We start from the raw sequence: 27240 nt of genomic DNA, 5'->3' as shown, positions 1-27240 counted from the left end.
CTTATCTATACAGGAGCAATGAAGAGTTTCCAACTCGCTTCTGAGTTGGTAGGAAAAGGGAAGTACATTTCATTTGATCCCGTCTGTACAAAAGTCAGGTGTGAACGAAGAGGTTGCATTTGAGTTTTGCCCCGATTCAGTCCCAGTGGTCACCAAGCATTATCTAATCTTTCCTACTTCTTCGCTTTGCTATGATTTGGCTCAAGTGAGCACCGAGCACTGTTTAATCTCGGCCATTTCTTCGCTTCGACCCGGTTTGGCCCCAGTGGGCACCGAGAATTGTGTAATCTCGACCACTTCTGCTTCAACCTTATTTGTCTCGAGCGATCACGGAGAGTAGTACATAAAAGCCGATTCTACGCCCGAAAGTGGTGCATGGCTCTGATTGATTGAGACAGGTCACGTGACTCAGTGTTGTCAACTCACCCCATAAAAATTTACCCATACGATTTTTCACAAGTTAAACTAACTAACCTACAACTAGTGAGTTAGTAACACTTATCTGATTATATATGATCTATAGTGACCTAAACTAACCTCTCTCTCTCACACACACATCAACAGCCTAGCAGAGTATGCCTACTTACTTCATGTAAATTGCTGGTAACACTTCTACGAGTTGTTTGGGTTCAGAAAGCAAGCTATGGAGGCCCCTATCCAGACTGCTTCGCCACCACTGAGCTCGGATATTCCCGCATCCAAGTGTACATTACAAATCCGCAAACAGATTTCGTCTAACTCCTACCGTTTAAGAGAGAGACCTACACCCTGCCGCCATTTTGGAATTCCGAATGTTGGTTGTATTGAGACTTTTACTCATATCCAAGTGTACATAACAAATCCGCCAACAGATTTCGTCTAACTCCTACCGATTAACAGATAGACCTACATCCTGGCGCCAATTTGGAATTCCGAACATTGGTTGTATCAAGACTTTTACTCATATTCAAGTGTATGTTACAAATCCGGAAACAGATTTCGTCTAGCTCCTATTGTTCTAGTAGGTCATAAAAGCCGATTCTACGCCCTCAAATGAGCCATTTTCACTCAAATGAGCCTTCTCTGATTTGACGAGACAGATCATGTGACTCAGTCAGTGTTGCCAACTGACCCCATGAAAATTTCCCTATTACGATTTTCACAGGTTAACCTAACCGATAATTAGTGAGTTGGCAACACTTATTTGATCATGCACAATCTATTACGAAATAAACTAACCTCATCCACCGACCCACACATAGCCTTACAGAGTAAGGCAGCTGCAGTTAAGGAATAGTCATAAATAGTATAGTTGACACGTTGCCATAGCCGAATCAGTGTTGCCAACTCATGTTACCATAGCAACCGAAAGGACCACGATCGATGCCTAGATGGCATCTGGCGGTACTGTTGTTGAACTTGTAAAACATCTATCTCCAAAACTATTAGGCTTAGTCAAAATCTGTTTGTGAATTCTTCTTGTATGACTCGATGTACGTTAAACCTGCTTGCAGTCGAATATCGGAATTCGAAAATGGCGACAGGATGTAGGTCTATCTGTTAAACGGTAGGAGTTAGACAAAATTTGGTTGCAGATTTGTAATGTACATTTGCATGTGAGTAAAAGTCTCCATATAACGATTTCTTATACCTTCCGAACGAATGATCGCAGAGAGCTCGAATTTTTTTATTTTACTCAGCGTATAGCCCATGTGCTCACCTCTATCTATTAGAATTCTTCGGTCACCTTCCAGTTATTGACGTCATACACGAAAGTTTACTCCGCGATGAGGATGACGCTGCACAGGGTGTCGGCGGGCAAGGCTACGTGGAACGCGCACACAATCTTCATGTTGGTGCGATCGTTGAACACCACCTGCTTTCTTTTCAACGTGTTGATGACGAACATGGGTCTGCGAGCTATGAACTCATTGGGGGTGTAGTACACGTCCACGTTGCCGGTTGTCACTCTCTTGTCCTTGTACAGTTTCAGGTAGTCGTCGTCTGCGATGTTCAGTTTGTAATTCTCGCTCCGGAAGATCTCGTTCCTCCTGTTTTTGAGGTAGGCGTTTTTAATCTTGCATTGTCGATCTGGCTAGAATCTTTCACCTGGTTGTTTTCCCTCCACGTCTGGAAGAGTACGACCGCGAACTCGGACATGTCGTACCGGATGCTGTTGAACTGCTTGGTCACGTGAAATTCGAAATGATTGCCGGAAGCAGGTTTCTGCACGCACTGGTAACCTTAAAACTGGATGGGAACTTGAAGATTCTTCAGGATGTCGGCTTTGTTCTTGAGGACGTGGTTGGATTATTATTCCACCATGGGCATGCGCAGCTCCATAGACCTTACGAGCAACTTGGCAGCGTCGGGTAGCGTGTTGGGAAGCGGAGTGGTCTCCTCCGGACCCATGGTGCTGTAACGCTTCAGCGCGTCGTTGTCGTTGGCGGCTCTGCGGAAAGTGACGCGCAAACCGCCCTTCCATATGATCTCCTTGTAGTCGGAGAAGAAACCGGGCAGTAGGCGCATGGGAAACAGCACCGAGTGGCTTCGGGTTTTAATCTTCGCGCCCGCTGCCTGCCTGGTAGTATGTGGCGTTGGACAGTTTCAGCGTTCCCACGGTCGTCGAGGTGATCTCGGGGTAATCGACTCGATGGATGACGGTGACGTGCTTCCTGACTTCCACCTGCGAGAACAGGTATGGCACAAAGTTATTCCACGAGCCTCAGGTTTGAGTTGGTCTGGAAAGGTTCGCCGCTGTTTCTCCTCACCACGTCGAACTTGACGTCCAGGTCTGCTCTGTGCGGATGCACGAAGCCGTTCCCGACGTCCACGTCGAACTCGATCTCTCGGTTCGGTTCGTTGAGATTGGCGAACGTGCGACGGTTGGGAGGGAAGGACTGCAACTCGTAACTTTCGATTTGCTCCATGATGGTTATTTATTACACGCTGATCTCCACGACAGCAGTGGTCGTGGCTCCTGCAAAATCCACCAGAGCTGCTAGGATGGCGGGAATACTGAATATGAAACCACCGGTGTGTTTCTTTTTTCTGGAACTTTTGATTGTTAATGCATATATAAAATATTTTACCAGTATCATCATTGTATTCTGTTCAGATACTGTTCAAGTGGATAATTAGCAGTCCATTTAGTTTAGACAAGAGATCAGTGAGATTTGTTGGGGCTATCTGAACAGGCACTTCCATGGCTTGTTTTCTAAACCTGAACAGATTCATTGGTTATTTTAATTAACAACCACAGTGGTTGTCATATCTCAGGCGATAGTGACCCCATGGTAATGTGTGTATCCCACACGAGAGAATCCGTCTCTTGTCGTCCTCTGAATCCAGGGCAATTTTCTCTATTATATTTGTGGTCACTATGTGATTGACACTTTGAATTCTACTCTCCTCCTCCCTCAGTTTGGGAGACCTAGGTTTGAGGCAGTCGCAATAATCATCAAAGTAGCGTTTGTTCTGTACTATGGTGCTACCCACTCCCTTGGCTTTTTGATTTGTGTCTCTCTGATTTAATCGCATACATCTTTGCTCGCAATCCGATAAACTCTATAATAATATCATTATTTATCTCGTCTTTGAGTTTGGCCGGCACCGTTTTCTTGTGGGAGGGGATACCATGACTAGGGGGGGTATGAAGATGCGTCGAAATATTCGAGCAACTCAGGGTGTTTTATGTCTTCATACAGATAAGGGGTTTTAATATGCTATACAAAACTATCTGTATCCATATACGGAAGAGAGATGTCATCCTTATAATAGGGCTTTATTGTATTATAGTGGAGCTCCAGCATGTATAGCTTAGACATATTCAGGACCGCAGCTCCCACAAATATTCATTTATTGTATTTGATCCATGGCTTCTCCATGTGGAAGAGTGACACATCTTCATGATATGTTTTGAACGATTTGAATATTGGGTTTGCCACCAATTTATTACATTTTCTTTGATCAGAGACCAGCCTTACATATACACGCTTCCTAATATTAGTAGTTGAAAGGTATTGTTTCTACGCAATCCTTGTAGGTATGCCTAGTATTTAATTTCAGTTGTGACATATTTTGATGATTTTTTTTAAGGATTTTATTGCGTTCGACGATGTTCTAGCCCTATTTGCTCAATCTCATTTTTGGAGCCTCATCTTTGTAGGTATGCTATGATCTTACGTGATATAACTTAACCTATTCACTTTTTTACAGCCTTTTACGGGTTAAAATAACCTACAAAGTGTAGAACTGGTTGTTTCTACGCAACCCTTGTAGGTGGACCTGGTATTTAACCTCACTTGTGACATATTTTGATGATTTTGATGTTTTTTGTTGATTTTATACCATTTGACGATGTTCTAGTCCTATTTTTTGCTCAATCTTATTTTTGTAGGTGGTGGGCCCTCAACGTAAAAGCCTACGATGTATTTGGGTGTTTTTTTGTAGGTGGGGTGGGTCCTCAGCGTAAACGGCTACGATGTATTTTTTATGATGTGTGAGCCCCCCCTTTTCACGATGTATGTCAGGTTCAATGCCCCCACTACTACTTTTGGAGGGTGGGAGGGGCTCGCAGTGTTGCCAAACTACTCCACAAAAATTTCACCACATGATATTTCACAGGCGAAGCTAACCTACAAATAGAAGTTAGCACTACTCAGTATTGCCACAAATTTCTATAGGATAGTGCTTTTTTTTATGTGTGAAGAATGTTTTGGATCTAAGGTCAGTGTAATTTTTATAGAATTATCCAATTTTTTTTGTATTTAAAACTGTTCAGTCACTCTTTCATTCTTGACATCATACACAAAAGTTTTCTCTGCAATAAGGATGACGCTGCACAGTGTGTTCGCAGGCAGAGCATCGTGTAACTCACAGACAATCTTGATGTTGGTGCGATCGTTAACAACCACCTGCTTTCTCTTCGATGTGTTAATGACGAACATGGGTCTGCGGGCTATGAACTCATTGGGGTTGTAGTACACGTCCACGTTGCCGGAGGTCACTCTCTTGTAAGCTGTGTATGCCTCGTACAATTTCAGGTAGTCGTTGTTTGCAATGTTCAGGTTGTAGTTCTCACGCGGGAATATCTCGTTCCTGCCATTTTTGAGGTAGATGTTTTTGATCTTGCAATTGTCGAACTGGCTCGAATCTTTTTCTTGGTTGTTGTCCTCCCCCGTCTGGAAGAGCACGACCACAAACTCTGGCATATCGTACCGAATACTGTTAAACTGTGTAGTCACGTCAAATTGAAAATGGTTGCCGGAAGCAGGTTTCTGCACGCACTGGTAACCGTAAAATTGGATGGGTACTTGGAGATTCTTCAAAATGTCTGCTTTGTACTTGAGAGCGTAGTTAGTTTCGTATTCCACTACGGGCATGCGCAGCTCCATGGACTGGATGATGCACTTGGCAGGATCGGGTAGTGTGTTGGGAATTGCTGAACCGTCTGCACTCAAGGTGCTGTAACGCATCAGCGCATTGTTGTCGTTTGCGCTTCTGCGAAAAGTGACGCGCAAACCACCCTTCCACATAATCTCTGTGTAGTCGGAGAAGAAGCCTGGAAGCAGGCGCATGGGAAACAGTACCGTGTGACTTTGAGTTTTGATTTTTGTACCTGCTTCGAATCCACCTGCCTGGTAGTATGCTGCATCGGTCTTGGAGAGTTTCAGTGTTCCCACAGCTGTAGAGGTAATCCCGGGGTAGTCAACCCTATCGATGACGGTGCCATGCTTTCTAACTTCCACCTGCGAGAATAAGTACGGCACAAAATTATCTAGGAGTCTTAAATTTGCATTGGCAAGGAATGCTTCGCCGTTGTCTCTCTTCACAACATCAAACTTGATATACAAATCGGCTCTGTGAGGGTGAATGAATCCGTCCCCGACGTCCACGTCGTATTCTGTCTCTCGATTTGCTTCGTTGAGGTTGGCAAACGTGCGACGATTGGGTGGGAAGGACTGCAACTCGTAACTTTCGATTTGCTACATGATGGTTATTTATTATATGTTAATCTCCACGACGGCAGTGGTCGTGGCTCCTGCAAAATCAACCACCTCTCCCTTCTCGTTGGTAATAGCTAATTCTATGTTGTCTATGCGATTACGAGATACAGGAATGTATATCGGTGGGGAGGGTGTGTAGATAATTGGCTCCATGAACTCAGAGTTTGGTTTGAACGTATCGATAATACCTGTTTGCTTGTGACTCCCTGGGATGCCGTCCGAGGATTTAGTGATCATACCTTCTGCCACATTGCAATGTATATTCAGAGTCTCGATGGCTAGAAATTTAGGAATGTTAGCACCGATGTGCTTGATGCCAGGTTCGAGCTTTGTGTTGTTCTCGAATCCCAAGAGCTCTCCAATGGTACCCAGGTCTACGGTTTCCGTGGCAGACACCAGTTCTACCCTGTGAGTTACAGAATTTTGCGACAGCAATACACTTCTTGGTAATTGAGCCTGCAAGGTAGACAGGTTGTACTGGCCAGGGGTGATGCTAAATTTCTCGCTGCCAATTTTAATGGTATTGTTGTGTACCGTCACGTTAGGTATCAGGTACATGCTGTAGAATGCGCGAAGAGCAATAGATTTAGGATAGATGATATCGTCATGCAATGCGAGTTTCAGAAGCGAAGTCTCGCTTGTGAGATGGAATACTCCCATAGTGCTTCAGGTGCCACAATGCTTTCTGAAAATCCTCGATTGTTGGGTTATTTAATTGCGAGAGGAAGACAAGCATGGAAACGCAGAGATGGCCACAGTTCACATCGCTGAAACCCTGAATACGTTCGTCATTGTAGTAGAGGTTGGCAACACTGAGATACTTTACCAACCCAGCAGGTGGCGTGCCTCCGAATGAATCGAAAACAAATGCTTTGTTGTTGTTGTTGGCTTTGAGGTAGCATATCCAATGTGTACCCGGATTTTCGTAACTGTCCAGGTTAACCACACCACACTCTTTTTTCTTCACAACAGTAGGTAGAGAATTAGACATGAAAACGCCCCTGAAGTGCTTGACCCCCAACAATTCGATCAGAGATTCAATATCGAAGTTGGACAGGGGCTCTTCTTTTTTTAAAACTTTTTCAAAGCTTCGAGGTTGTTCTTTCGCTTTTTGGTCACACCTTTTCCCTTTTTCTCCATAGCCAGGTTGTGGCGTTTCTGCTCTTCCAACTCGGCTTTATTCTTTTTTGAATCGATGACGGTCTTGGCAATGGCGGCGCTGCCTCCTGCCAAGCTGCCAACAGCGCCCAATGCTGCCAAGATAGCCGGGATGCTGAATATGAAACCCCCAGTCTTCTGCTGCTGCTTTCGCGAACCTTGTAACCTCCTCAACTGAGGAATGCTGAGCAGCAATTTCATTCCATGACCTTTTGCCAGGCAGGAATGTTTCTTCTCGCGCTGCTTTTTGGTGAGCAAACCATCAAGAGCTCCGAGAGACTTGAGGTTTGCGTAAGGTATTTGGTAAACGACACCTTTGGGTTTCATGGTAATAGTATGTTATTTATATATATCGTGAAAAGGTAAGGCTTTGCCCCCCTAATAGGTCGGTTATACAAGTTGCTTTTTTTCACAGGGTGTTATTTATATACAGCCCCACCCCAATTTTCGTTTTGTGTTCATGGCGATGGTCGTACCCAATGCAGCAACCCGTTCACCTAGCGAGGCATCTCTGCTGACGAGTCTCCCGAAAGCTGCATGCTCCAACTTCCTGTCGGCATCGTGACGTGCATCGAGATCTGTGTGAGTATTGTAGGCACGGTCGTGATCCTTGAATGCTGCATCCAGTGGGTTCACACCCTTGTCTCCTTTCTCCAGTCGCTGTTTGAGTTTGGTACCCGGACCGCAGTACTGGTAACGTGGCAGGTGCATTTCGAAGGGTAGCTTGTTGATAATATCGTTCACCAAACCTCGACCCTCGGCTATATTCCAGAATTTGGGAGGCAGGGTGTTGATGATTTTGATGAGGTGCCCTATACCCTTGCTGTCGTTGACAATGAAGTTGCTAAGCTTGGTGCTAATCATGTCCATGATGCCCACCTTCTCGTTGTGGAAGTTGCGATTGCCTGCATTTTCTTCGCCTGCGATAACCAGCAATCGATCTACAAGCTTCCTTACGTCGTCTACCCAAACAAACTCTTTAGGTAGGGTATTGTAGAGTTTGACACCACTGCCAGTCTTGAGCTGGGTCCATATTGGCTTGATGAGGTTCCTGTACTTTTCTCCACTGCTAGATTTCACGCGATTCTGTGTTGCATCGTTGTTTTGGTTCAGGGCGTCCGTCATGATTAAAATTTCTGTGTAACTTTGGTAATCCTCGTCTGTATAATCTTTAGGTTGCTTCTTAGTGATAAGTTCCCACAGTCCCACGGTGCCAGGATACCTAGTCCAGCTGTTCTTCTCGCCCAAATTGATTTTTACGTCGTCGCCCTCGAACGTGACTTTCGATTTTTATGTTCCATGGTCGGGTATAATCCGAATACCTCGTCTTTTTCGAATTTCCCGGTGCTTAGGTAATCCCTCGCCAACGGACCCAGCTCGACTAGCTTGTCCGAAGAGGTACTGCTTAGGGCCTGACGTCTCGGAGCCGGAGCAAGTTCGAACGGAGTAGTGTGAATGCTGGATATCGGTGTGGGTATGGTATAATTTCGAGCAGTAAGTGGCACAAGCTCGTTGATTAACTCTTTGTTTTGCTCGGTGACATCTTTGATTTCTTTACCAAGACCACTGATGGCATCGATGATAGGTTGGTCCTGACGCTTTTTCTCGGATTTCCAACCCTTAAACCGTTTTGCCAGGTAGCTACGCAGCTTCAGGTTGTCGTCTGCAAGTTTGCGTTTCATTTTTTTTGTATGTAGTTATTTATAATAGGTCAAGACGTTTCTTGTAACGTTGCAACGTTTAGAAAATTATTAATTTTGTTTCTGTATTTTCCGTTATTGGGTTTCCTCGTCATGTCTATTGTGACAAATCCGAAATCATCTTGGTTCCAGCATGAAGAGCAAAATTTGGAAAACTGATTGTAGTTTATGTCCCCACCTACATAATCATCGTAAGCGTGTTTTAAATTGGTGTAGTCTTGACGAAACAAACAAATACAATTAGCATTGTCTCGGAGTAGCTGCTTGGGGATTTTGGAAAAAGTCTGAGCAAGGTAGAAGCAGTCCATGCCTCTGTGCCGACCCTGAGTAAAATAATTGCGAATTTCGTTCTGGTTCTCCAGGATCACATCGTCAAAAACAACCACCGAATTTTCGAGACAGCAGTCTAGTGGTATCACTTCAGAAGCAAATATAGCTATGCCTAGTCCCTCGTACAGTTTCGACAGTTGGCGATACTTCGATTGCTCCAAACTTTTGGAGAAAACGTACAGGTGCCTGTTCTTCCAGTTTAACCAGTTGGGTGCAAGAAGAAAATTATCAATAAGCAACGTTGTTTTTCCACATCCAGAAGGTCCAACAATGAGGCAACGAATGTTGTCGGGTAGAAGCTCACCATTTTTCCTATCCTGACTTTCCGATGGAAAATCTGGCAGTCGCCTCACCACATCCCAAGCACCCGTTACACAATCACCTCGTTTGCGTCTATCCAACTTTTTTCCTCGAGTCCCAGCCATTTCACCAACAGTTTTTCACCTTTTCTACGTAATACTTTTTCAATAAGATACGTGTCGGCGTATTTTGTTTTAGAAAGTTCCTCTTCGTAAAATCTTCCTTTCAGAATTTCGTCGCAATTATCTTTTATTATATACGTGTGACGGTTTCCGTGCAAGACTCGAACTACGGTGAAAAGTTCCGTACTGCAATTTTTTGTGAAGCCCTTTTCGAACGCACGCTTAACTTTACTGATTCTCACCTGATCTCCAATTTTGTATTTCGGTTTCTTGTTTGTAAATTTGTACTTTGGACAATAGACCGTAGAAATTAAACGTCGCTCGTCAGATTTGTTGACGTCAGCCGGTTTCATGTTTATCGTGCGATGCACACTGTGATTATAATCGCTTACAAGTTCCGGAAGCATGTCGAGCCACTTGTAATTCCCCTGAAGCGTGAACTGTTTCCACATCCGTGTGTTGAGAGTTCGGTTGAAACGTTTCACTATTCTGGCTTTGATGTGACTAAAAGTGGAGTAATGTTGAATATTTCGTTTTTGAATAAATTGCCGAAAGACATAGTTGTAGAATTATTTTCCGTTGTCTGTGTGAAGAAACCGAGGTTGCCTGCCACTTTCATCGAAAATAGTTTTGAATGCTTCCACTACGCAGGTTCCTGTTTTTGCCTTGAGGGGTAAAGCCCACGCAAATTTTGAAAATGTGTCTATAACGGTGAGAAGATACTTGTATCCCTTGTTGATTTTATGTAATTTTTTTAAATTGCCACTGCTCATTTCCACAAGGTCAGCTTCCCACAAGTCGTCTATGCCTTTGGTCACTACCGCCAGTCGTTTGTAGTTTCGCCGTGCAGGTTTGTGCAGCTCGTTCACAATAGCCTGCCTAGACATTGCGCGATAATAAGAATATAGCTTGGATGGGATTTCTGGCCGCAGACAATGCCGGGTTTTCTATGTACAGCTTATCACCTATTTCTATGTCAATACTTTGAGTGGTATCTTCGGCACAGGCTGTCTCACGAGTTTCGGGGTGTGTGAAATCGACCAACTCCACTCCTCTTATTTTAGGCTCGTCACTGATGTTCGTCACGGTCATGGTTGGGTAGTGAGTAGCGTGAGGCAAAGACCAGTATGAAACCTTAACGAACTGAAGTGTGCCGGCGAGGAAAAACTGGTGATAGGCTTTGGCAGGCGTCAGCATGTAGAGTTTGGCACCCGGATGGAAGAGCGAGGAAAATTCCCTGTTTGGAATGCTGTACAGTTCGATGACAACGGTGGACTTGAGATTGTCGATGCTGGCGTTCAGGGTGTTTACATTGGTTCGAACCTCGCTCTCCACATCCTCCAATCTACCGTTCACCGATTCCAGGTGTTCCTCGATAGCACGGACAACAGTGTAATAATCGGGCTTGATCTTCACATCGACAATTAACCTCTTGAATTTTTCGTTTAACTCATGTAGTTGGGTACTGAAATTGGTTATGGCCGATTCCTGGCCTGCTTCTATGCTGCCAATTTGCTTTTTCACATTGGCGATAATCTGCTGCAGACTTTCCACGAGCGTCAACTTGGAGCTCTGGGTTGCGAAGTCGTGGACCTGGGTTCTAATTTCCGCAAACAAGGCATGTAGCTCGCTGATGTTCTGGTTGGTGGGTAAGGTTGCAACAGACTCCCGAAGCAATTCAATTTCGGTTTGGATGTTTTTGATGTCGTCGGATTTGAGTATTCGGTTGAGAGCCCTCTTCACGCTTTTCAGTTCCTGCGAGGTAGGCAGGGTGGCCACCGTGTTTTGGAGCGACTCCAAAGCTTTTTTCATCGCTTCCAACTCCGAGGCAGCAGCAGCAGCACGTATGCCTTCTTGTAATTGTGTTATGTCGTCTTGGGTGGGGTGGATTGTTGCAAAGTTTCCAACTTAGCCTGTATGTCGTCGATCAAGTGATGAAAATGCGACAACTCTGATTCGGTGTTTAGATTTTCCAGCTTGGTGATCTGCTGTTGGACGCTGGCCAGAGTATCCCTGATGCCAGGCAGTTTGGATTCCAGTGCTTCGTGTACGTTTGCCAGATCATTTTTGATGACGGCGAGAGCATCCTCAATATGGGCTATGGTGCCTTGCAGCTTCCCGAGATCCTCGTAGGTCTCAAGTTGGAGTTTTATGTTGGCCACGCTACGGGCAATGGCATTCAGCTCGCTGGACGATGGTAGATTGTCGATGAAGTCCTGTAGCGTTTCGAGTTTAGTTTTGACTTCGTTGATGGCTGCATGCAAAGCATCCGTTTGAAGCTCAGCCTTGATGCTTTCCAACGTAGGAATTTCGAACGATTGAAACTGTTCGTGCAATTTGGCAATACTGGCATTCACGCGATTGTAGTCATCTTGAGGTTTTATACTCTGGATAATGTTTTGCAGTTCAGTCTGGATGGTGCTCGTTTGGTCCTGCAAGTGTCGCTTCAGCTGTTCCACATCGGAGGTCTGCGTTTGCTGCAGCTTCACAAGTTCGTTTTGGAGCTTGCCTACACTCAGTGCCAAGTTGTCAATGTTGTCTATTGACGCGAGATCGGTGTACGTTTGCAGCAGCGATTTAAGCTCGGCGTCAATTTTGAGTACGGGGTCCAGGCACTGAGACTGCAGGCTGGCTATCTCTGACTGGAGGCTGGAGTTGAGCGTGGACTGCAGGGCCTGCAGGTCGCTTCGCAACTTCTTAACCCTGACGTCGAGCATGAGAAGCTCGTCGCCGTGGTCATCGCGTTTGGTGTGACCAAAAATATCGTTAGGCATTGTTACCACTGTGGTTATTTATTATAGGGTAGGTGATTCGCATCTCCACAAAAAGAGGGATGAGTTTATCGTAGTCGTCCAAGAGCTCCACGTACAGGCGATCGCCAGCAGACACATCGTACGTTGTAGTCGCATCCATCCTATCATGCTTGATGCGATAGATGTTCTTGCCTGAGGAAACCTTGGCCTCCCCTTTGTTCTCGGGGTTCATGTCGAACTGCAGTTTGCCGGAGATGGGGAACCGGTAATAATTCAAGTTGTTGTTGAATACATAGAAAGTTTTGCCCACATCCTCGTCGTACTGCGTCAGGATGCTATTCAAGTGTATAATTAACAGACCGTTAAGTTTAGATAGCATGGAAGGCAGGAGTTCGTTGAAACTCGACGACGACGTAGGCTGGACGGGCACTTCCATAGCTTGCTTCCTGAAGCCAAACAGGTTCATAGGCATGGTTATTTTATATGCTTGTGTTGATAGAAATATTGCCAGCCATAAGTTTTTTTTTTAAGTGCATTGTATGCATTTCTTAGTACTATCTAAACGATAGTGCACCCAAGGCAACGTGTGGATCCCACAAGACAAAATACATCTTTTATCATCATGTGGATCTAATGCTACTTTCCTAACTTTGTTTGTTGTAATCACATGGTCTACACTTTGGATTCTTTTTTCCAATCGTAGCTGCTTCTTCAATTCCTTCACACAATCAATATAGTCTTGAAATGAAAGTTTGTTTTGTACAGTATTTTTACCAACACCTTTAGCTTTCTTCGTGATGCTGCTCTCAGTTCTAAATGTATACATTTTGGAACGCAAACCGGCAAACTCGAGAATGATGTCACCGTTACACTCGTCTTTCAATTTACCTAGAACTTTTTTGTTACTAGATGGAATTCCAAATCTGTTTGGTTGAGGGTAGGAAGAAGTATCATATTAATCAAGCAAGGACGGATTTTTTACATCTTCATATAGATTGGCTGTTTTAAAATTATAAATAAAACTGTCGGTGTCCATGTAAAGTAATGAAATGTTATCGTTGTAGAAAGGATGCATAACATTGTAGTGAAATTGAAACATGTGAAGTTTCGATAAATCTAAAACTGTTGCTCCCACATAAATTGGTTTTCGGAATTTTATCACTTTTATATATAGATTGAAAAGTGACAGATTCTCGTTGTAAATTTTTCGTGATTTAAATCTAGGATCAGCCACCAACATACTGCATTTATTTTCAGATGAAACCAATCTCACGTCCAGGTGATTTCTCACTTTCTCCATTGTCTTGCCATATACAGCATTATTCATCAATTTGAAAAAATCTTTGTCTAAATCGGAAGTGGCAACTGTTCTATGTTGTGTGTTTGTTTCAAAGTATGGTTTGAGCCACTCGGAATGTTTAAACCTGAGGACTCTTCTAATATCCAATACTTTAACACCCATCGCAATCAAAAACTGAAGACTTTTGTAATGGAGAACTTTCTTTTTTCTCCAAAGTTAATAAAAGCTTGCGTTGATTAGAATTAGGCGGACATTTGAGTTCGGGTGCCGGTGGTAAATCGGAAAAAATATCATGCAAATTGTCTGGAAATTCAATATCCACTTTTGCAAAGAAACCAAATTCACAATCGTCAAAATCAATAATATTTATGGAAGTTGTTTCTATCAATTCGAAACCTCCATAAGGAAGTTTCTGTACCATAGCATATCCATAGAGATTATTAACGTCGATGTAAAAAATATAATTCGATGGTTTATTTGCATCATATTTTTCTTCCATGTGCATGTTGTTGGCTTCTGCATGTCTCTGTTCACATTGCACCATCCCACCTCGAATCCCTCTCTCGATGAAAAGTAACATGTCTACATCTGTTAATAATTCTAACTTAATTTTTGTTTGCAACAACATTGCAGACCACGCTAATCCCGGGAGGCTGAAGAAATGCGCAGGGTCCAACTTGTAAATAGACATTGACGTTTTCCTGAATTCTTGAAAAACATCCGCAAGTATTGTTACGTCTAATTTCAAGTATGCGTTGTGATAATCTCCGAATGTTTTACATTCTAGTTTATCCCACATCAGTTGTGCATGTTCGTATTCTTTGTCTGTAATTCCTGCTTTTCTCAGTTGACTGAAGAATTCTTTTTGAGGAGGGAGAGTGTCGTCATTAAATTTAGATTCATTGTTTACGTATTCATACGGATAAATCCCTTTACTTCTAATCAGTTTTATATCCATGTTGGGAAAACTAGCTTTCGTAATTTTGAATTGTTCGTCACAAAGTTTACTTGCTAGAGCGTCCAAACTTGCAGAGAGAAATCTGAAGGAGTCAAGAAACCTCATCTCTATGGTTTCATTTGTCCCCGAAATCTTAACTTTCTTATTTATAGAAATGTATCGTTCTTCATTTTGAGCAAGAATATCTATTTTTTGCGTGTCATATCCAAGATTCCGAATTAAGTGATGAAAATCGTAAATCGGTCCATTATGAAAAAATATGGGGACAAATTTGGTCCTTTGAATTTTGAGGTTGCAAGCATTACAGATTCCGCTGATGAAACGACCGTCTGTGTGCGAATGGTGAAACACTTTACGATTCTCGTTTGTGAAGTATTGATTGCACACTGGACACTCGACAGTTTCATCAAATATTTTTTGTTCCTCTGGTGTCAACGAATTCATCGGTTTGGATATTTGCAAGAAGCTGCCAATTTTCTCAACCTCCTCTTCCATCTTTTCAAAAAAGTATTCGATAACATTCGGTCCACGGTATACATATGGTTTACTTATTTCATCTTGTCGTATGACAGTGTAACCAAAACTATTTGGTTCATGAAGCTGGTATGGCGTTGTGGAGGAAATATCTGGATTTGGTTTGCAGGAGGACAGTGGCTTCAGAAATGATTCAACATCTGCAACGATAATGGCTGGATGTTCAAACAAAGCCTTGTACATTTTGAATTCTTAGACTTCGTTCTTTTTGGGCATCAACATTCGAGCTGGTTTGTTGTCACCGCAATATATTTCATGTTCGACACGTTTTTCAATAGCAATTTGCCGTGCGGTATATATTTGGTGATTGAATTTTCTTCGATCATTAAACGTGGTCAAACACCTGGGACAAACCTCGATGTGATTTGCATACTTCGTTGCTTGACTTCTGATTAGTCGTGATAGTGAACGAATAAGGCAGTAATGGTGAATATTGTTGTTTGAAATTAAAAGAAGATTAATTATATGAGCATTATTATCGTTGATATCATTTATCCTGATGGGATGCACAAGATGGTTTTCTGACGTATAAGAATATACATTAATAGCAATGCGTTTTCCATCAGAATCTCGCGCACGCGACTCAAACTTTGATATGTCTGACAATGGAACGGGGTATTCAATGCTAGACATTACATTTTGAAACTCTGTCTCGTACTGCTTGTAATCATAAACTTGCTCTGGATGATTTTTCCAATAAACAGGATACAGAGCTGCCAAGATGCACCAAAGAAAGCATTTTGAGTCGTTATTTTGAATATTTAACACTGCTTTCTTGCTTTGAATGGTCGGTGGTAGAGGAACATAACTCGATGCAGAGAAAGGCATGAAATTGTTCACGTTAACGGTTAATGTATGAGGACTACCACATAAAGACCATCCCGACCCCATAGCCTCGAAAGTGTCATGTTTCATAATTAACTCAATAGACAGATTAGAGTAAAACTCGTCCAAATTTTCAACATCTGCCAAATAAAGAGCCTGATTTTTGGTACGATGATAAAAAACTTCTGTTGTACCATCGACTTTCTCATATTCGGAATATAAATCAACGTATACTTTTATGGAATTATTTTCAAGATTAATTTTCAGAGAATTCAGTACAAAAGTTTTCGCTTCACGCAAGAAACTAGGAATGTCACGTCCTGCTTCTGACGTAAATGATAAATCCTGAAGTCGACCATTAAATGCAGACCTGACTGGTTTATATTTATTATTTAATTTAATTTGTTTTGGAGCAGAAGCTTCAGCTTGAGAATAATCAATTTTTCTTTTCAATGTTTCTTCTCTGGTCGATGGTTTGCAAATTTTCAAATGTCTACTTAGATTTGGAATGCTAATTTCTTTTCCACATTGAGCACAGGCTTTAGAAGGTAACAAACGATTTGCTCCGTTACACCTTGTCTTATGTATCGATAAATTATTCTTTGAAATTAGTTTCCCACAAGTGACACATTCGATCTTATCATTCTTGCGAGTAAAACAGGTAGGTGATTCCATTTTTTATATGCTTTAAAATATGAGCAAACAAACGATAGAAATTTCAGATATGTTATTTATATAAATTTTTTTTTTTTTATATAAAATTTAATGGGATATCACCAACCTGATAAAACTGTTCCCTATGAAAACTCTATGACCTTACTTGGGTTTTTCCGCCAAATTATATGCTTCTAGTCTCCTATACTTTGGTGCAGCCCGTTCAGGTTCTATCCCCCGCGATGTGGGTTCCTCTGCCGACCCAGCAAAGGTGAGAAATCAGCACTGTGCTCTGACTTATATAGATTTATAGAGCCAATAGAAATCTTGCTTACTTAAACCAATCAGAAAACACCACGTATAAATTATTAGCCAATCAAAATCTCTGTTATTTTAGCTATCATATAAAAAAAATGCAAAATATCCCAGTTTCAATTCGATCCATTTATCTGAATCGAAGAAACCGACAATTCACATATCCCCATATCATTGTATGCTTGCCCTATTAGCACCTCTTGTGCTCAATTAGTTTTCACTAATTGGCGATTTTCTTGAAGAGGTCTAATAGAACAAGATACGGCGGTATGAGAAATATGCAAATTTAAAGATATTTTAGCGAATTACGCCGGCATAAGCTAAGTTCGTATTGCTAGAAGGCCTTCGTCGTTGCAAGTCACCTAACCCATTCACTGGCAAAAAAAGTTAAAAATGTTGACGTACTGAAAAAAAAAATGACTTGTCCCACTCAAGCATTCATCGAGTTCCAACATTTGCACAGAGATGGCTCTGTTGTTGTCGCTTATCAAATATATATATATATATTTTGGAATATCTCTAAAACAAAGAGAAACAGGCAAAATCTGTTTGCAAATTTGTAATGTACACTCGAAGATAAGTAAAAGTGTGAATACAACCTATGCTCAGAAATTCAAAATGGCGACCAGAAGTAGGTTTATCTCTTAAACAGTAGGAGTTAGCCAAAATCTGTTTGCAGATTTGTAATGTACACTCGAAGATAAGTAAAAGTGTGAATACAACCTATGCTCGGAAATCCAAAATGGCGACCGGAAATAGGTTCATCTCTTAAACGGTACGAGTTAGCCAAAATCTGTTTGCAGATTTGTAATGTACACTCGAAGATAAGTAAAAGTGTGAATACAACCTATGCTCGGAAATCCAAAATGGCGACCGGAAGTAGGTTTATCTCTTAAACGGTACGAGATAGCCAAAATCTGTTTGCAGATTTGTAATGTACGCTCGAAGATAAGTAAAAGTGTGAATACAACCTATGCTCGGAAATCCAAGATGGCGACCGGAAGGAGGTTTATCTCTTAAACGGTACGAGATAGCTAAAATCTTTTTCCGAATTTGTCATGTACACTCGAAGATAAGTAAAAATATGAACACAACATATGCTCGGAAATTTACAGAGTTCATAGGAATTGTTATTTTATAGAACATTGTCAGCCATAAGGTTAATTGACCCTCTTCCCCTCAAATCGCATTACATACATGTGGAAGACAGAGGTATGCATATTTCCGTCCGTAGCATTACAAAAAACAAGCCTGTCTCCCAATATTGCTTAAGAGTTTTTGGTTAGCATGCAATAGATCAGTATGCTAGAAAAACAGGGGGGGGGGTAACAAGAGCATCAACACTGCACCACCACTATTGCCAGTTAGCGTACTCACCAACTCTCCACCTTACTGCATACCTATCATCTTAGAAGACTACAAAATATTACAGCATAGATCGCTGTCAACTCCTATTTGTAGATTAGCCTCGCCTGTGAAATATCATATGGCAAAATTAAAAAAAAGGAGGGGGTTGTGAAGCAAATTTCTTGGTACTAGTCTGTGTTGCCAACTTCTATTTGTAGGTTAGCTTCGCCTGTGAAATGTCATGTGGTGAAATTTTTGTGGAGTAGTTTGGCAACACTGCGAGTCCCTCCCACCCTCCAAAAGTAGTAGTGGGGGCATTGAACCTGACATACATCGTGAAAAGGGGGGGCTCACACATCATAAAAAATACATCGTAGCCGTTTACGCTGAGGACCCACCCCACCTACAAAAAACACCCAAATACATCGTAGGCTTTTACGTTGAGGGCCCACCACCTACAAAAATAAGATTGAGCAAAAATTAGGACTAGAACATCGTCAAATGGTATAAATTCAACAAAAAACATCAAAATCATCAAAATATGTCACAAGTGAGGTTAAATACCAGGTCCACCTACAAGGGTTGCGTAGAAACAACCAGTTCTACACTTTGTAGGTTATTTTAACCAGTAAAAGGCTGTAAAAAAGTGAATAGGTTAAGTTATATCACTTAAGATCATAGCATACCTACAAAGATGAGGCTCCAAAAATGAGATTGAGCAAATAGGGCTAGAACATCGTCGAACGCAATAAAATCCATAAAAAAATCATCAAAATATGTCACAACTGAGGTTAAATACTAGCCATACCTACAAGGATTGCGTAGAAACAATACCTTTCAACTACTAATATTCTCCATGGTTTTACCATAGACTGCATTATTCATTAATTTCAAGAAATCCTTATCCAAATCTGGCAGCTGTTCTGTGTCTTGTGTTGGTTTCAATATAAGGCCTCAACCAACCCGAATGACTGAATCTGAGCACCGAGCGCCAAGTATTGGCTAATCTTGCCCACTTCTTCACTTCGGCTCGGTTTGGCCACAGTAGCACCGAGAATTGTGTAATCTCGAGTACTTCTGCTTCAACCTTATTTGTGTCGAGAGAGCACCGAGCATTGGTTAATCTCGCCCACTTCTTCGCTTTACATTGATGTATGGGTTGCCTTGACTCTGTCGCACGATCTCTAATGGAATTGGTTTTCAACACTGCATTTACTAGCACACCGATCGCTACGTTCACGGCTTTCCTAAATGATGCAACTTCCCCGCGCACGGTGCCCAAGCCAAAAGACCCAATCAACGTCTTCTACGCGACTGCTGAAACAACGTCAGAGGGAACGAACCTCGCATCATTCGAGCCCCTAGCGCGGCTCTGTCGACGCCGCTCTGTCACTGATCGCACACTTCTCCACGACCTCTGTTGGTGAAGCGGCGTGGAAACACCTGATGTTTCGAAGGAGATAGAGTTCAATTAATAAGTATAATAATAATGTTTTGCATTACAGACTGATTTGGGTGTGCACGTGCGAATGTGCGAATATTTAGAAGCCGCTACTGGTTGCCATACTAAACACAAATGCATAGCCCGTGTTCTCAAGGTGGCCCACTTTACGAAAATCTAATTAATATTTAACACAGCAAACAAATGACACTACATTAATATACCCAGTCCCTCTCAGGTGCACCACGCAGAAAAGGAACTGTCTCGGGCTGCCAGCAATCATTTTATTTAAGTTATTGTGGACCCCCTGGCGTCGTAGGGACTGTACAGACCAGTGCTCCACGGAGGTCGGCTATTCGTCGTTACCGTATATATAATGAATGACGACAATCAAAAGTTTGACACCAACAATTTCCTCTAATAACATGTAGAAACGTGACTAAACATGAATAAATATGTTTTCTTGAGCACAAGCAGCATTTTCTAAGTCAACTATAAGCCATGAGTCACCTTTGACACTCATGGGCCACCATGAGAACAGATGTAACGGTTTTGTAATTCTTTTTTTAAATATTTCTTTTAAGTTTAAAAATTTATCTCTCATTAGAGATATGTAAATTGCCCTAGAAGCATTAACTATTGCCACCTTTGGTTCACCAACCTTATAATAACATTTTGCAGGTGACTAATTTATTATTTCTTGTGAACAGGTGAATTCTGTGAATTGGAAATTTTTTATTGCGACCCGGGATATCAGTGCTGCGACTCGGTGAATTATCGTTGCTGTCCCGAAAACTTATCTTGCTGTGACGATGGATGCTGCACTGGGATATTGGGGTATGTAAATACTTTCTTAACGCTGCATACCCTTCTCTACCATAAATCAAAGAACTTCATTCATCATTTCCAGGCACTTGGGTATCTATCTATCTGTATATATTAAGTTATCGATTGTTTGATTGAATCTAATTTCCAGTGGAGCAAAAGCCATCATAACCCGGAAAAAAAAAACAATAGTAAAACAACAGACTAAATAGTGTTAAAAACAATACTACACAGTGCCAAGATTCAACAGAGCTTATTATAAGTGCCCAATGTTTATTTGTTACTTAGAAGTTGGATTCAGTATTTGATAGTTTTTCTCATTTAGGGCTAAAATACTGCAGACTTAACTTACGGTCAATTTTACGGTGTCATAACCGAAATGGTATGGATTTTTTTTACATTGTAGAGGGTACACTGAGAAAATGTGTTGCATATATCTTATCTACAGACTACTCACGGCGTCACTCTCACACCAGTGTTTTTTTTCAGTGTATCATACTGCAAGTGGAAGAGCCGCAGTGGTCTACTCGGTACGGCGTCTGGCTGGCACGCAGGAGACTCGAGTTCGATTCCCGGGGTGGTAGATTGGAATTTATCTGACCTTGTTCCAGCATAAAGCGGCTCTGACGCTCACCCAGCCCCAAATAAATGGGTACCTGGGAGTAAAGACGGTCGGAGCGTGGTGCTGATCACATAAAAAAAAGAAAGAAAAAAAAAAGAGAATGTGTGGGGCCCTATTCTCACATCCCCTTCACGGCACAGTGTCATATGCAAGTGGAACTTTACCTTACATACTTCATCATAAGTAACCCCGATGGCACAGCGCGCTATGACGCGAATCTATGTTTCGAATCTCGGCTCGGATGTCCTTTGTGAGTGTCACATTCATCATATCATCACTCATCCTCATTGTTGCTATTAGCCAAAACTGGTAGTAAAGTGGCGCTAAGTAACACAAATGCTCCATGTTTCGGTGCTTGTAAACTTTAAAACCAATTGGTGTAACAAAATGTTCCGTTTCGACAATGAAATAAGAGCAGGGGAGCCAACAAAAACATTGGGTGGCCTTAAAAACTTGTATTATAAGTTCACAAAAAATATTATAAATCCTCCCTTCCATGTATTATGATATTAGAGTAAAGTAGACACATATGGAACACAATTTTTGTTTTTAGTCATTAGTAATAGATAAAAAAGGAAGTTTTTGCAATGTCATGTATGGAGACATGTCAGGTGGATTGTGGTACGTACATATCTTGTTTAGGAAAAGATAGACACTTAGCAGAATGTAAACAAAAGTAAAAAAGAGGACAAATGTGTACATTTGTGAAAGGGTCAACAAATATGGAATACATGGTGACAGGGATTTATCCAGGATTTTTCCCTTGTGGGGTTGCTGGAAACTTTTTTGCGGGGTGTAAGTTTGGGGATGTTAAGTGCATATTTTTGACCGTTTTGGCCTTTCAGGCCAACTTCAACTTGGATCCTTCAAAAACGTGTCATTTTAGTGCACGAACTCACTTTCTCTCTACGTTTCGCGGCTGTTTTATTGCAGTGACGAACTAAAAGAGCGACAAAAAGGCTCTGAAAAGTGAGTGTCAAAAACATACTTTCAGGTACGCATGCTCCAGCGTTGTAACTTTCTAAACATGTCAATGTTTCTATATCGTGAGCTTTGTAAACCTAATGTTGCTTTGCTTCCCTCGTGACCTTTGTAAACCTAATGTTTCCTCTTATTTCGGGAATATTTTTCTTTAGGTTTCCATATCGTGATCTTTTTGTAAACCCCCACAACCTCTCATTTTCTGTATTTGCGAGTTGTAAACTCAAGCAAAACAAAAAAATTTGTATATGGCCCCATGAAACCCTTACAGAGGATCTCCGTAAATGCATGCAACATGTATACTAACGGCTCTAGAATTATTTGATGTATTTTATTTTGATATATATATATATATATATATATATATATATATATATATATATAGTTTATTGTGAGATATGTATTTATTATTTTTCTTGATGAAGAAGCATAGAGAATATGTTACAAATAACGTTGCATGCTTTTTTTCCTAGTGTGTGTGCTTGTTGTTCAGCATCTGAAACGAGAAAGCATTATTTCGTGCTATAGTGTAAAATTCTCATTGTAACTGATTATCTCATACTATAGTGCAAAATTTCTATTGTAACTGGTGTAACTGATTATCTTGTGCTATAGTGCAAATTGTTGTGATATAGTGCAAAAACTTCTTATCTTGTGCTTTTGTTTTGTCGTGCAACCTGTTAAAACTGCTCCACCACCCTCTCGTTTTTCACATCATAGATGAAGGACTTCTCTGCAATCAGGATGATGCTGCACACGGTGTCCTCGGGCAGAGCATCGTGGAACTCGCAGACGACCTTGATGTTGGTGCGATCGTAACCACCATCTGCTTCCTCTTCGTCGTGTTGATGATGAACATGGGTCTGTGCGTCTTGAATTCGCTGGGTGTGTAGTACATGTCCACGTTTCCCTCGGTCACCCACTTGTAAGCGGAGTACGCTTCGTGTAGTTTGAGAAAATCATCTTTTGTCATGTCGAGGTTGTAATTCTCGCGCGGGAACACTTTGTTTCTACCGTTCTTCAGATAAACGTTCTTGATCTTGCAGTCGTCAAATTTACTGGAATCTTTTTCCTGATTCTTGTCCCTCCCAGTCTGAAAGATCACTACGACGAAATCTGGCATCTCATACTGTATATTATTGAATTGCGTCGTGACGTCGAAATCCAGGTGACTTCCGGACGCTATTTTCTGCACGCACTGGTAACCGTGAAAGTGAATCGGTGTCTGAGGATTTTTCAAGATCTCTGCTTTGTACTTGAAAGCGTAATTCATTTCGTATTCCACCACAGGCATTCTCAATTCCATGCTCTGTATGACGCACTTGGCAGCTTCTGGTAAAGTGTTGGGCAGTGGCGTACCGTCTGCGTTCAAGTTACTGTATCGCATCAGTGCGTCGTTGTCGTTGGCCGCTCTGCGAAAGGTGATTCTCAGTCCTCCCTTCCACATAATTTCCTTGTAGTCCGAGAAGAAACCCGGAAGCAGACGCATGGGAAACAGCACCGTGTGACTTTTCGTCGATATTTTTGTCCCTGCTTCGAATCCCCCCGCCTGATACTATGCTGCATCTGTTTTGGATAATTTCAATGTTCCTACTGCCGTTGACGTGATGCCTGGATAATCGATTCTGTCGATGACGGTGTTGTGTTTCCTGACTTCGACCTACGAGAACAGGTATAGCACGAAGTTGTCCACGAGTTTCAAATTTGCTGCGGCTGGGAATGCGTCTCCGCTATCTTTTTTCACCACGTCGAATTGAATGTAAAGGTCCGTTCTGTGAGGATGAACGAACCCGTCGCCTATGTCCACATCGTATTCGATTTCCCGGTTCGCTTCGTTGAGATTGGCGAACGTGCGACGGTTAGGAGGGAAAGATTGCAACTCGTAACTTTCCATCTGTTCCATGATGTACGGTTATTGATCTCGACGATGGCCGTAGTTGTGGCACCTGCAACATCCACCACGTCTACTTTCTCGTTCGTCACCACTAACTCTAACTGATCTATGCGATTGCGACATACTGGAAAATAAATCGGCGAAGAGGGTGTGTAGATGATCGGTTCCATGAACTCGGAACTGGGTTTGAACGTGGCGATGATTCCCGTCTGCATGTGACTTCCTAACAACCCTTCAGATTTCGTGATCATGCCTTCAGTCACGTTGCAGTGAATGTTTAACGTCTCGATGACTAGAAATTTAGGAATGTTCGCTCCTGTGTGCTTGATGCCAGCTTCGAGTTTGGTGTTGTTCTCGAAACCTAATAGTTCTCCTATCGTGCCCAGATCCACCGTCTCCGTCGCGGACACAATTTCAACTCTGTGCGTAACGGAATTTTGAGAAAGGAATGTGCCTCTAGGTAACTGAGCTTGCAAAGTAGAAAGATTGTACTGACCTGGTGTGATGATGATATTTACATTTCCGACGCTAATTTTGTTATTGTGCTCTGTGACGTTAGGTATGAGGTACATGCTGTAGAATGAACGTAAAGCTATAGATTTAGGATAGACGATGTCGTCGTGCAACGTGAGTTTCAAGACCGAAGTCGCGCTCGTGAGATGGAACACTCCCATTTTGTTTCAGGTTGCACAGTGCTTTCTGGAAATCTTCGATCGTAGGGTTATTTATTTTAGAGAGAAACACGAGCATGAAGAGACAGAGATGACCACAGTTCACGTCTCCGAAATCTTGAATGCGTTCGTCGTTGTAGTATAGGTTGTTCGTTTTCAGATAATTGACTAAATTTGTAGGTGGAACACCTCCGAAAGAATCGAAAACAAATGCTTTATTAATTGCGTAGTGCTAACATATCCAATGCGTGCCTGGATTTTGGTGACTGTCCAAGTTAACTACGCCACATTCTCTATTTCTAACGGTTGAAGGTAATGAATCTGTAAGAAAAAAGCCTCTGAAGTGTTTGATTTGTAATGGTTTGATTAAAGATTCAATGTCGTAGTTGGTGAGTGCTTCTTCTTTTTTTTAAACTTGCTCACGACGCCTTTCCCCTTCTTCTCCATGGCCAGGTTGTAACGTTTCTGTTCTTCCAAATCCCACCTTGTTTTTTTTCGAGTCGATCACTGTTTTTGCTATGACAGCGCTACCCCCTGCCAAACTCCTTACAGCCCCCAAAGCCGCTAAAATTGCCGGGATGCTGAATATGAAACCTCCTGTCTTTTGCTGTTTCCTCGACTGCTGCAACCTTCTCAATTGTGGAGTGCTGAGCAGCAATTTCATTCCGTGTCCTTTCGTCAAGCAAGAACGTTTCTTCTCGCCTTGTTTCTTCGTGAGTAAGCCATCGAGGGCACCCAGCGTTTTCAGATTCGAATATGGTATCTGGTACACGACACCCTTGGACTTCATTGTACATTGTTTCACGGTATGTTATTTATATATGTTCTGAGATTTTTTTCTGTTAAACAAATTCTATTACGTGTTTTTTTTTCTTACCAAGAAGTTCCTTTGTCCCCCTGTACACGATTCGAGTTTTGTTCTCGATTAAAATAGATAGTTTCTGGTCAGATAACATGTTAGTGTATCGATCTGGTAAAAAATAGGCTGTATTGTCCGTTAAGCAACCGACGTACTTTGGGACCATACTGGGTTACAACAATTTCACCGGAAGTTATCGTGTAAGGTTTGTCCACTTCCAATTCCTGCATTTTTATATACTCGACTGATAAATTTAGCATTTGTTTTAATGCTTAAACGTCACTCATTTTTTCACTCATTTTCTTTTCAGGGTGTGTTATAAGATTTTTTCACAATGTGTTATTTATATTTTTTTTGTGTGTGTGTGTGTGTGTGTGTGTGTGTGTGTGTGTGTTAGAGGAAGAAAGTTTGTACTTTGGAAAACGCGATGATGTGTGTGATGATATCTTTGGTCTCCTGTTTAGACTTGCGCCAATCATCCGTGTATCGTCTTCTCCCCTGCCTCGCCCCGTGAAGTTCGTCCATCCTGTCGTTTAAGTTTTCCCCTGCAGCTGAAAGAAGAGTGTCGAGATCACTGCACCTCATGCCACTGATCTCCCGAAGATGATCTTTGAAAACCATTTCACATGGGATACGAAATTCCGGCGTTGTTCTTGCTATGGTTACAAGTTTCTCAACATTCTCCCAATCTCCGTTTAAAGTGTGTTTGAATATTTTACATAGCAGTTCGGACGGTAAATCAGTTATACAAGACTGCAACATATTGTATGTTATTTATACACCCCACCCAAATTTTTGTTTTGCGTTCATGGCGACGGTGGTGCCCAACGCTGCAACTCTTTCACCCAAGGATGCGTCTGTGCTGACGAGTCTCGCGAAAGCTGCATGTCCCAATTTTCTGTCTGCTTCATGACGTACATCTAAATTGGTGTGCGCGTTGTATGCAATGTCGTGGTCTTTGCATGCAGCGTCCAACGGATTCACTCCCTTGTCTCCTCTTTCCAATCTTTTCTCGAGTTTGGTACCGGGGCCGCAGTACTGGTAACCTGGTAAATGCATTTCGAAAGGTAACTTGTTGATGATGTCGTTCACGAGACCTTTTTCTTCGGCCACGTTCCACAATCTAGGAGGCAGCGTGTTGATGATTTTAATGAGGTACCCGTTACCTTTGTCGTCGTTCACGATGAAGTTGGAGAGTTTCGTGCTGATCATGTCCACGATTCCTATTTTCTCGTTGTAGAAATTACGATTACCTGCATTCTCTTCGCCGGCTATCACTAACAATCTGTCAATGAGTTTTGTAACATCGTCCACCCAAACGAATTATTTCGGTAATGTGTTGTAGCGTTTGACACCGCTTCCACTTTTGATATCGTTCCAAATGGGCTAGATGAGATTTCTGTACTTCTCACCGATGCTGGATTTCACCCTATTCTGTGTGGCATCATTATTTTGATACATGGCATCCGTCATAATTAAAATTTCCCTGTAACTCTGGTAATCTTCGTCGGTGTAATCTTTCGGATATTTTTTGGCAACGAATTCCCAAAATCCCACTGTACCTGGATACCGAGACCAACTGTTCTTCTCACCTAAAATAATTTTAATATCGTTGCCTTCAAAGGTGACTTTCGATTTTCCAATCTTCCACACGACGCCTTCGT

At 42.0% G+C, this 27240-nt stretch overlaps 1 protein-coding gene across 1 annotated transcript in view; it reads left to right on the top strand.

Moving 5' to 3' along the window:
• Positions 1–2506: 2506 nt before the first annotated feature.
• LOC145979612 (uncharacterized) overlaps positions 2507–27240 on the top strand; it is a 192800-nt gene continuing 168066 nt past the window's right edge. The window contains exons 1-2 of the mRNA XM_083112577.1: positions 2507–2708; positions 20435–20561. Coding sequence (XP_082968703.1) covers positions 2507–2708; positions 20435–20561 — 329 coding nt within the window. The remainder of the gene's footprint in view (positions 2709–20434; positions 20562–27240) is intronic.

Source organism: Lepisma saccharinum, chromosome 26, assembly GCF_977018435.1.
Source record: "Lepisma saccharinum chromosome 26, izLepSacc3.1, whole genome shotgun sequence".
Taxonomy (NCBI): Eukaryota; Metazoa; Arthropoda; class Insecta; order Zygentoma; family Lepismatidae; genus Lepisma; species Lepisma saccharinum.
Note: the sequence above shows the minus strand (reverse complement) of the source record. Positions and strands in the feature narration are given on the sequence as shown.